General features: G+C 41.1%; 1 protein-coding gene across 5 annotated transcripts in view; it reads left to right on the top strand.

The window, feature by feature from the left end:
- tns2a (tensin 2a) overlaps positions 1-13800 on the top strand; it is a 64284-nt gene that overhangs the window by 15528 nt on the left and 34956 nt on the right. For all 5 annotated transcript variants that reach the window (XM_004565437.6, XM_012923054.5, XM_004565438.6 and 2 more), the window contains exons 2-3: positions 3418-3523; positions 3670-3707. In XM_004565437.6, the coding sequence (XP_004565494.3) occupies positions 3418-3523; positions 3670-3707 (144 nt within the window). The remainder of the gene's footprint in view (positions 1-3417; positions 3524-3669; positions 3708-13800) is intronic.

Genomic DNA, 13800 nt, shown 5'->3' on the forward strand with positions numbered 1-13800 from the left:
CTGTATGCTGCTTTGTGTCATTTGTGTCATACTTTTAACCAGCTTATGTAGGAAAGGGAGCAGTGTGTCACGATTTATGAGATGAATCACTATTGGAAATTCTGAACACATTTTAATGACCACTAAATCTGTTTCCATGATAATTAGTTATTGAAAAAAAAAACAGACCTTTCAGCTTTTAGTTATTTGGGGTTTTATGGAGACCTGGAATGTAAACATGCCTGTCTCTAAAGCACTTTGGGTGATATTCTGTTGTTTGCATGTTCTGTAGGACAGTGGTCCCCAACCTCCGGGCCACGTACCGATACCGGTGTGTGAGTCGTTTGGTACCCGGCTCAGGTGTGAAATTCATGGTTTTCAGGGTTTTTGTTGTTATGTTTTATCTTTCTTTTCTTTTTTTTAATCTATTTTATTGTTAACTCGGTTTTCCTGGGTCTTTTCCCTTGTGTTATGAATAAATCTTCTATTTTTGGGTACCGGTACTGGTTTTATTTTGTTGAATTTATTAGAAAAAACACCTTAAAGGCCGGTCCGTGAAAACATTGTTGGACATAAACCGGTCCGTGGTGCAAAAAAAGTTTGGGGACCGCTGCTATAGGACATCGATAAAACAGACGTGTGACAGCTGATTTTTAGAGTATGTCTGATGCATAATGTTTCATTTCTAAAACATAATTAATTTCACACAATTCAGTGGGTTACATCCTGGACTGGCTAGAAAGTATGATATCATTACTGGCTTTGATATTGATTAGATTGATATTTGAATTGAATCGCCCACCTCTGCATCCTTGTAGTGTTGATTTAAGGAAAGTTGGCTAATAAACAAAAGTAGCAGCTGCTGTGTGCAACTGTAAAAGAACATCATTTTTACAGTAAGATATTACACATATTTAACTTTTCGATTACTATTTATTATCTTTGTCTCTTCTGTTGGAGGCATATGGTGCCATCTATTGTGGGCTCTAATGAAACAGCAGTTATTTGCTGCTTTTAACAGCAAACAGACGAGTCATAATAATTACAGCGTGCAAAACCACCTCATTTCAAGTCAACTTGGTACCATGACTGAAGCTTGTGATCACATGGGTAATGAGTTTGCAGATGGTCATGTTTTACATAGTGCTTGAAAGACTTTTCATCCGTGTTGGCTTAAAGCATGAGTTTGTTCTACTAAATGATCCTTGGGATGAGATTGCTTGGTCAACAACTGCTTCCAAGTTTGAAGAAGGACATTGGAACCTCTGTGAGTTAATCAGTTAATCAATCTTAAAACCAAGCAAATGGCACACTTCAAACATTTGGTATCCATTCATTGCCCTTGTTCTTGTTACACAGAGGTTATTCTGCATATAGAATCACCATATTGTGTTGCCTTTGTTACACTTTCTTGGTTTTCATGCTTTTACCCTCAGGTCCTCTCGCCTGAGAGAGGCTTTTTAAACACCTTAACAAAGAATTCAGTAGCAGAGCCCCGTATCACTGTCTGACCATGATTGCCTGTGGTGGGACTATATAGTGGTCTTGATTGTGTCTGGAACAGGAAGAATGCTGCCAGCCTTTCCTCAGTGTGTTTATTTCTCAGCCCACATCACCGCTGTGGTTCAGCTGACAGTAACTAGTTGTTTTTTTAAATTTCAGTGTAGGCCCCCTTGTGTACAATAATGTATATTTTAAAGGTCTATTGCATACTTTTATAGATGCATGCTAAAGTCCAGGAGGAGTTTAACTAACTTGCTTTGTCAGTGGGCTTGAATGTCACTGCGAAGCAATAGAAATAGAACGTGCATTACATAAAGGCAGCAAGACTGGTCACGAGGAAAGGCAAAGGAGTGTTTGTTGTATTCAACATTGTATTGAGTCAGAAGATACGTCAAAACAGGACTAGATAAGATGATGCTAAACTGTAATGAAATCTGAGTGGATTTTGGTCTGCTAATGTGATAAAAGCACCAACAAGAATAGACCATATGAGTCAAATAAAATAAAAAGTCCCAGCATTTAAAATGATACGTCACCCACAAGTACTGGCAAGATGAGCTTTTCCAGCCATGTGTTATTATATAACATACACCAGCCCCTGAGCCACCCACCCTATCCTCCTCCACCATCCAAGGTGCTGCGGTCGCAGTACACTTGTACAGCAGCAGGCCAGCAGCCGCTGCACACAGCAGGCACGAGGGTGATGCCAGGCGAGGCAGCTGTCCAAACACTGTCCGGTCCCTAGAACAGAGCCAGGGAAGCAGGATAATGGAAGAAGTGTGCAAACAGCTCCCTTTCTTTGTTGCCAAGGAGTAAAAGCACAAGCAGAGGCAACAAAACCCTTTTTGTCTCCGTATCACTTTAATTATCCAAGGCTATGGACACGTTATGGACACGTTAGCAGCACGATTGCTTTCTTAAATATAGCTGTTTACTCTGGGTGACGACAGCACTGGTGCGTGTTCGGTGTATGTGTGGGGGGGGAGGGACTCGTATTTGATGTCAGATAAGACCCATTATGCAGCAATCCTCACACTTGGCCCATGGATTCGTATTGCAAACCTCCACAGAGTCATATGCAGATTTGATCCCATGTTGAGAAACAAAGACTCCGTGGGTGGAAATGACAACACGACACACATTAATGTACCCACACTGGCACACACGCATGAAATCAAACACACATACATGTACACTTGGAAATGTAAGAAAGAAAAGATGGGATTTTCTTGTACTTTCACTTTAATTAGCTGTCTAGTTCGATACGTTTGCTTTTTCCCCTCTCTTTTCACAAATCTTCACACACACACTAAGGATTAGAGTTGGTTATGGGCGGGAATCTCATGGATTATTACTGGAAGACAGTTACACAACCAGAACAGAAGTTTGAGAGGCAAAGGGAGTAAAAGCAGCACCTTCATTCATACACAAGTCTGCATGTTAAAACTTTAAGCTTCTGCTACTGTTATAACCAACTTACTCACCCAACTTTTATTTGATCTTTTATTTGTCTCTAATTAATTAATTTACACTGGACGCTGCAGTGAAATGACTATAATTCAAGAGTGTCGAACTCCAGGCCTCGAGGGTCGGTGTCCTGTAGGTTTTAGATGTGTCCTTGATCCAACACAGCTCCTCAACATGTCTTGAAGTTCTCCAGAGGCCTGGTAACGACCTAATCATTTGAATCAGGTGTGTTGACCCAGGGGGATGTCTAGAACCTGCAGGACCCCGGCCCTCGTGGCCTGGAGTTCGACACCCCTGCTATAGTTGGTGTAAGGATGACTGACTGAAAACATTGAACGTCTGCCAAGTCGAAACTCTTGGATGAAGGTTAAACAAGGACTCTTAAGTGTTTCTAACAGTAGCATGTCTAGTCCAGTATTAGGCATGTAATACAGTGTAAACCTTTGTTCTGTGTGTGTTTGTGAGCAGGCAGGCAAAGGAGAGCCCCACGTCTTCAAGGAGAAGACTTTCAAGAAGAAGCGGCAGTGCAGCGTGTGTCGGCAGAGCGTCGATAACGTGGGCTCCTTCTGCAGAGGTGAGAGTGCTCCTGTGTTGACTTTCTCCCACTAATTTTGTTGTTATTAAAAATAAAACCAAAGAAAGAAATTGGACACAACTGTAAGGTCACTAATCCTAACCTTTGTTTTCTTTTCCCCCTCCCACTTGACGTGTTTTTCTCAGTATGCAAAACAGCCACCCACAGGAAGTGCGAGGCAAAGGTAAGGATCGACCGCCAAAGGAAATAGTTTCAGGCTTGACTTAGATGGAGAAAAATAAATTCTGTATCGCTAAACACAAAAATTACAATACAGAGGAAATTTTTATGTTACTTAATGTTTCACAAAAAACTGCACACAACAAGGATAAATGCCAGTTTTCCATGATGTGTGTTATTCACATTTCATGGCATCCAATTGTAGAATTAGTGGCAGCTGGTTGTGTCAGAGAGCCCAGTTTTTAGGGCTTGATTGACAGCAAATACTTTGGCAACTGTCCTCATCCTAACCCTGATGTTTTGTGGAAAAACAAGATTCCTGTCCCCTGATTGCAAAGACGGGGTTAACACTGAGGTGAAGGCTACTTCAGCAGCTTTTCAAAGAAAAATCCCAAATATTTGTTCAGTTTTCTGAGGAGTTTTGGGGCTTTGGACTTATGGCTAAACAAACAACACATGAATTTTTTGTGAGAATAATTACTGTTAGCATCCCTTCTTAACCCCAAGTCTACCCAACACTGTGTTTTGGAGAAAGATAAAAATGACTTTTGGTCTTTTTTAAATGTGAATAGTTTTTGACGTGTCATTTGAATGATTATTGTCTTTGTTTTTTTAGAAGAACAATTTCATAAGAACAAAAATTACATATTCTGAATGGCCAGAGCAAGGATTGGGGAGAGGTCTAACTTAGATGGATACAGATATTAATTGCTGTAAACTTGACTCCTATTAAGGTCACTAAATTAAATGCATTTGCATGTACTCATTAAGCCAGTTCCCAGGCACTGAAATGATAAATGACATTAAGGAAACTCTTTGGGGTTGTCCAAACATAATGCTGTCACATTCTGAGCTGAAGAGGATCATGGGAGTGATAATAACATGAAATAGACTTCTTTTTTTGTTGTTGTTTTTTTAACGACGTGCTAAATAAATATCACAAGTTTATAAAGCATAACAGTGAAAGGTAATGTTACTTTATGATTAACTTTTACCTCAAATAAAGGTATAGGTACATGACAGTATCTCTATAAAAGCAGACATCTCAGGAGCCGTTCTAAAAAGAAGCCTGTTCATTTGCATTCCTCAATGTAAGCTGCGAGCCTTCCTTCGAACACCACACTGCTGGCTCTGTGAAAGAGTCATTGATGGAAGTATGGCATAATGAATGGACAGAGTGATGCTGAGGGGGAGAATGTGAAAGGCGCAGAAGGCTGAGGCAGGGAACCTTGGCAGGCAGCAGCTGACTGAGATAAAGCTAAGGGGTGAAGGCATGTGGCAAAGACGAGCATCATTCCTCTAGCATCCCTCTGTCCTCTTGTCTTTTATCTGCGGAGAGCCTTGGGGATGAGTTCAGAGATGAAAGGATGGCTTTGAAACAGCACACGCAATAAAAAAGTAAAATCAGCTTTTTAAGGACAGCTTGTGGTGTTGGTCGCACAGAGTTATAGGTTGGTTATGACTCTAGAGTGGACATAGACCAGTAAGCCACAACATTAAAACCACCGACAGGTGAAACAAAGAACAATAAAAATGTCTTTACAATGGAATGCTCTGCTGGGAAACAACCTTTGTTACATACTATCCACCTAAAATATTGCTGCACCACATCACTGACTACAGTAGTCTCCTATACCAGTGGAACTACCCCTCCAAACTGTCAGAGGTGAAGGAACAGGCCTTATCTGTGTCTATGCTTTCACAGTCAGAGCTGAGAACCTACAGAATATAGGAAGATGGTTTTGATGTTGTGGCTGACTGAAAATAGTATTTGTTTTCTTCCATTGTAGGAACTGTCTGTCTGTATGCGTTGTTGTGAAAGAGAAACTTCAAGGATTAGATGAGTTTTCAGTAACGCAGCTGGTTTCTTATTTTAACTTAAAAGTAATGCAACATAGCATTATAGCAGCACAGCTAGCATGATTGTGTTTAGATGTAAAACCACAACTTGAAATATAACTTTACTTTTTAATGACTTTAGACAAACAAAATACAGTACAATGTGTTCACTGGTTAATTAAGAGATACAGTTAACTTCACCTTTAGACATAATCAGAGATTTAATCTGTTTTTAAGCTAGGCTAGGTGCTAGCTAGAGCGCTATGTGTTTGTATAGCCATAAAAGGCTGTGTCAGTGTTCTTGTTTATCTTGTCATGTGATTTTTTTAACCACAGTTCTAGCCCTGAACTTAAACCCTAACCCTTTGCTCTGGACACGAGCGACAATTATTTTGGGAAAAATGTAAATAAAGACTTGGGAGAATAAAATAATTACAATGTTTGTGTCAATTTGTACAAATCAGCAGTTTGGCTACTTATGCTCCTCATTTAGCAGTACATATTTTAAATGGTGAGAAATGTTCCAGTGTTTTCCAATTTATTAGGAAAAAAGTTGATTATTCCACAGATATTTTATATTTTTAAGATTTATTACAAAAAAACAAAGATCGGGATGTTCTTAAACAGCCTTACTATAACTGTTTGATGTGTGGTTGTTGACTGGGAGTTAAACTGTGATATCCATCGCTGCTGCCCAGGAAGGGAGAGGTCGGATAAGGGAGGGTGTGGAGGACTGGCTTCTCTGTACATATTAGCTGTTATCTAACCTTATGTATAACGCAGAGACTTGAGGAGGGATGAAGGATTGGCATTGGTCTTTCCTAATGTGAATTCAGATATTTGAAGTAAAGACAGTGACACAGCAAACTGAATAAAAATGAACAAGCTAATGCGTGTCACCTGGTTTGTGGTAAACAGGTGTAGTTACCTGTGTTAGAGCAGTTACTTTGCATGCCATTCACGTTGATTTTGTTAACAATTACATTGTCTTTGAATCGCCCAGCTCTCCTCTCCTCCCGTTTGTGTGTGTCTGTGTTTGTATGTGTGTGATATTCCTGCATACACACACGCCTAAGCACTTCTGGAGGTCTGTCATCTGTAAGGCATCCTGTTTACCACACCATTCAGTATGTTGTCAGAGTAGAATTCAGCTCTGTGACGGTGGGAAAAGAAGAAATCATAAACCTACATCTCATAAAGATTGACTGGTAGTGATTGTACTCTGCATGTTTTTAATTTCAGTTATTCTGCTCCCTGCTCTTTGCCCATGAGGTCAGCAGCCTCCAGCTGCCTCGTCTCTGTCTCTATTAAAAAGAACAGACTCTCACAGAGACGAGCAGAAGGCCATAAACAGTTTTACTTCACCATGTTCTCTCTCAGAGAATAGTCTCCCTTATCTTTGATCCCAAGTGGAAAATTTAGTCCGAAGGGAATTTGTAGGGGGTGGTGGGGAAGGAGATGGCGGGGAGAGAAGAGAGAGGGGGGCGAGAGAGGAACAGTGGGAGTAGGAAGGATTAAAATTAGTGAAATGCAGCCCGTGACAATTTGACCGGCCCGTCTGGTCTAATTAGGCAAGAAGAGGCATTTCCGCTGGTCAAACTACGGGCTGGTGGCTAACTACTTGGTTCCCAAACCGAGTCACGCCCACCAGTGATCAGTCAGGCAGGATCAATGGATGTGTGGCTGACTGCCAGATGTGCTGTATCAGACAAAACAGAGCTGACTGAAAAGAGCTCCTGTAGATTGCTGATGGTTTCTTACTGTAAGCAGTGCTTTGAATTGACATCTGAAACCAAAGGCAATCTAAAAGTTTTAACTTTGTTTAAACCCTTCGTATAAGGTCATAAGAGGTCAAATCTGATAACATTTTTTCCTAACTGGTGTTGCCAACCATCCATTCATCTATCCATCCATAAATACTTTTTCTTCAGCTTATCCAGTTAATGGTTATGGGGGTGCTGGAGCTTATCCCTGCTGTCATGGGAAAAGAGGCAGGGTACACTCTGGACATGTTGCCAGCCTAATATTCCAAATTAAATATAAATTAAATTGCACATTTCACAGTTTCATGCGTGTATTGTTGTACTGCTTCATCCACATGAAGCAAGATTTCTCAGCAGAACAAGATAAGCGTTATTCACTTTCCCTGTTTTAAGTATTATTCCACCACTGACTGTCTGCGACTGCAGTTCAGTGAGTAAAGGAAAACATTTCAGAATGGAATTTCATTGTTTTAGGGGTAAGTCGTCCTGCAGATGGTGTATGCTTATGCTGGTAAAGTGGGGCTGCATATCACAGTAATTACACTCTCTGGCCCCGCCCCCCACATATTGGGATTGCTTATTGTCTCTCGTCCTTGTCACAGCTCTCATCCACTGAACATGTCAAAATATATTTTACATGAGGCTAAGCTGTGTGCCGTTTGCATTGCCTGCTGTTCTCTTTACAAGAAGAGGCTGTACAATCAAGTACAGATAGAGTGGAAGTGGGGGAGGACGCAGGGATGGGGGAGAAGAGCAACATAACCCGCCTGATGTTTCTCTGAGCCTTTCATCAAGACAGTTGTGGTTGCTGTTGTGCTCCTCGGGGCTCTTTTTTTCTAATAAGGAAATTCAAAACATAGAAGTACTTTCAGGAAAAGAACCCTTTGAAGTGTCTCCTGCGCACTTCCTCTACTGTGACAAATTTCCTGAAGGATTCAAAAGACTGTGTTGCCACTTTCTTTCCTTTTTTAACTTTGCATTAACTAACGTGACACTCTCAAAAACATCAAGCAGTTGCAGGCTAACAGAAGCGATGAGTGGATGGAATTTTAGAGCAATGTCAGAAACAAAAAGTCGACCAGATTCCCTGTTTTCCCAACATGCAGCTGACCCCGACATCCCTGTTACTCTACAGACTTCCCGTCACTATAGGAATATGTCACTCGTTGCTATTAGAGCATGCCAGCTGCAGCATGTTTTTAAGCAGTCTCCTGTAACAGGGAGGCTTAAATAAGAAATATCCATCGCAGCAGTTTACTGTAAGAAACCTTTTAATTGTTTCAGTAGGTTGTTTTTGGGGGGCCTCAGTGACATCAGCAGCAAGTCATTCTTGTGGCGTCTAGCCCGGGCCTCTGGTTCCCCCCCTGCAGTTCCAGTATTTCACTAAATACTCGTGTAGTCAGCATGAGTCATTCAGGATAACAGGATCCAACTGCATCATTTTAACATTACTGGGACCATGACCGTCTCTTCTGACTCAACGAACTTTATCACAGACAGCTCTGGTAATTGCTGAGATAAGTTGGCATGTTTTCAGTTCGTGTGTGTGTGTGTGTGTGTGTGTGTGTGTGTGTGTGTGTGTGTGTGTGTGTGTGTGTGTGTGTGTGTGTCCAGTACAGACTAAGCGAGAGAAGGAGCGAGTGAGCATTGTTGATGAGAGTTAAAACCATAAGCATGACAGCTTACTTAGCCAAGTTGGGACTAAGCCAGTCCACTCTGTGTGTGTGTATGCGTACATGTGTGTGCGTGTGTGTCTTAGCTAGGACATAAGCTGTTCTAATTGGCCGATGGGTTTGTTCTCAGAACTTTTGCATATTTCACTTCACTTCATTTGTATCTGGTATTTCATACATCATTCAAGGAGCCTTCTTATAGTGAGGGCAAGACCCAAGACTATTATAGAGAATAATTATTAACTGTACATAAGATAGACCATGACTGTGAATTCTCGACTTCACAGTTTACAGCCTTAACTTTGCCATTTTTCAACCATTTCAATCATTTTCAATTAATAGGAAGATGAAAAATATATATATTTTTTTAATTTCTACCACCATCATCAGCTCACATCTGTTTTGATTATAAAATCTGAAATCTGTTTAAATATGCCTGTCTAATACACAATGTTTCTAATTATTTAAAAATCCCAAAGTGTGTGTGTGTGTGTGTGTGTGTGTGTGTGTGTGTGTGTGTGTGTGTGTGTGTGTGTGTGTGTGTGTGTGTGTGTGTGTGTGTGTGTGTGTGCTTGTATTTTTTCACTTATAAAGAAATGGGTCCATGAATTAGCACAGGCAGGGCTGGGCTGGCACAAAAAATATCGGCAATTTCATGTTTGCGGAAAAAAACATCTATAGTATGTGACAATTTAAAAACTACATTTTAGCTACTAGCAGTTGTTCATGGTTAAAGGAGCCATCCCAGTCCAGCCCTGAGCACAGATGAGGCTGAGCACACTGTTGGCGTCGACTGCCTGTATCTGCACACCTGTTAATTTGAAAGTTACAATAAAATTTTCACTGTTAGATGTCATTAGATTGCAGATTGAATCAGGTGAGTTCTGTTTTCTTACCCCTCCCAATCAAAGTGCATAATCCTAGCTACGGTGGCTGCTATAGGACAACTCACTTGGCTGACAAAAGGTTAGTTGTATAATGGCTGCATGCGTTTTTCATGTTTCTACTACTGTTTGTGCAAAAAGAAACATTTGTCCACATTATATTTTAACATGTCTGAATAATATCAACACTTAAAACTAAATTAGGAAAGAAAAATGGACTTTTGTACATTTGGTATAAAAGAGTAAATCGTTCTTAGAGACAAACCATCTTTATAGCAAGTTGAATACTTTCCGGCAGGGTCTGTCATATGTGTGCCTGTGTTTAATTGGGTTTTCCTGTCTTGCCTCTTTTGGCTGTTGTACCCATTTATAACTTAATTTATTTGTAGTATTCTTCCTAGATTACGCGTTGTGTTCTGCAACCTCCCCAGACCTCAAAGAAATAACTGAAAAAAACCTAAAAAAAACAAAAGTCAAAGGAAGAGATGGAAGACTGCGACCACAGTGGCGTCTATTTTGTGAATTGTGGTGTAGTGCAGGAGGAGATGGGTCCTAAAACGGTGGTTGACATTGCCCATCTGAAGAATGCAAATGCATTTTTGTGCATATGGTAAACAATGCGAAGACTGCAAATATAGAAAGAGGAGGAGACACTGTGCTTTTGGGAATTGTGCAAGTGCCTGCTTATCGACAAGATGAATGAGAGACGGCGCCCAGCCGCAGAGCATAGACGTGGAATGAAGATCTGTAATGATGCCCCACATCGGTTGGCTCACAAGAGGTTTTTCCATTGTTGATCTCTCCCAATCACATCATGACCCCGGCCTTCCTGTGTTGTTTATTTACCCATGTTTATTTTTATCCAGCTTCAAGCTCTCCGCGCTTGTTTGGGTTGGGTGGAAGTTAAAGATGGGTGGATGAGAATGCTGTGTGTGTGCACAGCGTGTGTGTGCACAGCGTGTGTGTGCACACGCGTGTGTGTGTGTGCGCTTTAACCTTGAGCATGTACCTAGCAACCCTCTGTACAAGCAGCATTCCTGTTTGTGTTTTCCATCTGCTTAACTTTAGTCTGTGTAGTCAGAACCTCAAAATCCATAACAGGGATTTGCATCCCACTTGGTCATAAAAGCTCCACCACAGGGACCCATGTGACCTATGAGATCTTCAGCCGCCCTCTCAGCTGCTTGGACCGAAAATGTAACCGTGATAGACAGAGACCTCTTTCTTTCCTTTTGGGGTCAAAATAAAGTGTGGGAACAAGAGACAAAGAGTGAGGAGGGGGGAAGGAAAACACAAATGCTTTGTTAGATGGCCTCGTATAAAGACGAGCACAATATTGCACTCCTAAATCTGCTGGATGTAAGTCTTTCACCTATAGGTGTTGTTTTTGCTTAGCTATGGTCTTGAAGCCCTCATGAGTTAGGTCGGGTTTCTGGTTTTCTCATGAAGACCATCTTGTGATGATTAAGAGGCATTGGACATGTGGGTTGCATTTAAAGGGCAGTTATACAGCTAAGCCAGGTAACTATCAAAAGTGCCATAGCATAAGTCAGGCAGGTTTGTGCTAAAGAGTGACCATCTGTGTTTCTGACTGCCAAAACGGTCTTAAAACAAAACCCAGTCTTATGTGTCAGTTTTACATTAGTTACAGATGAGGACAAAGTTATTACCCCCCAGCTCAGGTACAGATAGCAGAAGGAAAATACAAATAAAATACAAACAAATAAAAAATAAGTAAGATAATACACTATATACAACAGTAGCATACACAGTATGTGATTAAGGATATGGTTGTGGAAATATGCAAAACATAAACTATATAGCTTAACATAACTATTCTACCACTACTAAGCGCTCCTTTAACAGAGCAAGGGATTTTCAACATAGCATCTTTAAACATATAAGTTTCTTTAGAAAGCGTAAATTATTTCTATTTGCGCACAATAACAGAATAAGCCCTGAAAAACTGACCTTTTTGTTGAGCTATAGTAAAAACAACTGGTGTGCAATGATGTGCTTTAATTTGGTGAACTTTATATATCCGTATTTGTATATCAGTGAAGGATTGTGTAATTACCCCCTTAAGTGCATTAAAGGGAGCCTTTGTTTAAAAAAAATCTAAATAAATTATTATTACAAAATGTCAGATTGAGCAAATGAGCACAGACAGTTCAAGCTTGCTGCTGTATCCGTCCTGCTTCCTCGTTTCTGTAAGTGCTTCAATGTTTCATCAGCATTTCTCTTACAGCTTGAAAAAGTTTCCCCTCTGCGATCATATGAGTGTAATACATCACTTTATAAGGCCCCCTGCATTCTTCTCAGGCTCGCTCACTGATGTAGGTGATGATGGTGATCACTAAAGCACACAAGGTCACAGCCAGCATTTTGTTCGACAGCTGAATCTTTGCTGCTTTCATCAGTGTCCTCTGATTGGCTCTCCTAAGGGAGCTGAAGGAATGAGGAGCCTGTTAGGCCTAAGGCTTAACATCAAAGGAAATGGTGCATGTGAACAGCGTTCATATGTAGCTGGACGTGGCTTGATTGGGGTCCGGATTGGTTGGTACAGTTTGCTTTGCTCATAGACGTAGTTTTTGTTGGTTTGTCATAAGGACAACAGACACATCTATTGTTGGGTGTCTGTTGCAAAAACCCTACAGACAAAGAATGTAATTGGTATGGCTCCCACACCTTAACATCTGCGATCATTTGAGGTCTCCACTGCTTCCCTTGAGTCATGGTTTAGTGTCACTGTGGGTTTATATGCTTGGGGAACTTTGTCCACAGTTTCCTCATCTGCACACTGATCTCACTTGCATTAATCCATTGATTTGATGTTTTCCCGTTCAACACTACCTGAGGGAACACCATGGTATTTTAAGATCTTCTTTGCTGCCATTAGGCTTGATGGCAAGGGTGTTGTTGTAGTGGTCATTAATGTAACTGAGCTGCCTCCCCATCTTATTTTGTAGTGGGACATACTCCAACTCCCCCTGCAGCTGGCAGCAACAGTGCTCCTCCTGTCAGATCTGCTGTGAGCTGGAAGGGCTACGTGTAGTCACAGAAGCACTCATGAGGATACCCCAAGGAAAGAAAGCCCAAATGTTCCCAGCTAGCCTTAGAAATCAATGCTTATCAATGCCTCAGACTGATAGCATCATTTGCTGGGAGAATACTAAAACCCCGGTGTTCTGGGTTTGGATTGGTTAGAGAAAAACAGTCACCAAGTACTCAGCTAAATGTCAATCAGATGAAAAATATTTAAAGTAAAACTTACGTTGCTTCATTTGATGTATCAGAATGAGCAGTGAGTGCTGCTGTATGGCCTTGTTGCTTGTGTGTGCTTCTTAAAGGCACTGCTGGTTATTTATATGCAAGGAAATATTACAAGCGGCAAAAAAGTACTTTAGCTCGTAGCTATTCACGCACAGACTGTGTCTGACGCTGTTTCTTACAGTAATGACATACCAAGGCTAATAGCTCACTCTGTAGTTACTCCTGTCACAGCCCACAGCTCTTAAGCAATGCATTGAGAGGAGAGACCTGTGCTTTATTCATTTACTATGTTTTTTCTGGTTTTGATGGATCAAAGGGCAAGTTGGGAGGTTTAGGAGCCAGGGCCACTACAGGCAAGAAGAAGATGGAGAGCTAGCAGAAGGAGATGGTGGAGAGGGTTATGGAGGTCAGAGGTTTCTGGACATTGTCAGCAGGACACATTTGAAAAGAGGCAGCAGAGGCAAAACGACAGGCAGCGTTTCACTGAGTGTGTGTACATGATGGAGTACAGAGAGCAAGTATATTAGTAAGACAGAGTAGGCATATTGATTTTTGTCATTTTAATAACATTTGTCACTCGTTATGACTTTCCTTTGCTTCAAACACACAAAGACAAGGACTGTAAAGATGTAAGAAAGTCAGAAGTTCAGAAGCAGGGTGCAGGG

The sequence above is a fragment of the Maylandia zebra genome, linkage group LG20, assembly GCF_041146795.1.
Source record: "Maylandia zebra isolate NMK-2024a linkage group LG20, Mzebra_GT3a, whole genome shotgun sequence".
Classification (NCBI taxonomy): domain Eukaryota; kingdom Metazoa; phylum Chordata; class Actinopteri; order Cichliformes; family Cichlidae; genus Maylandia; species Maylandia zebra.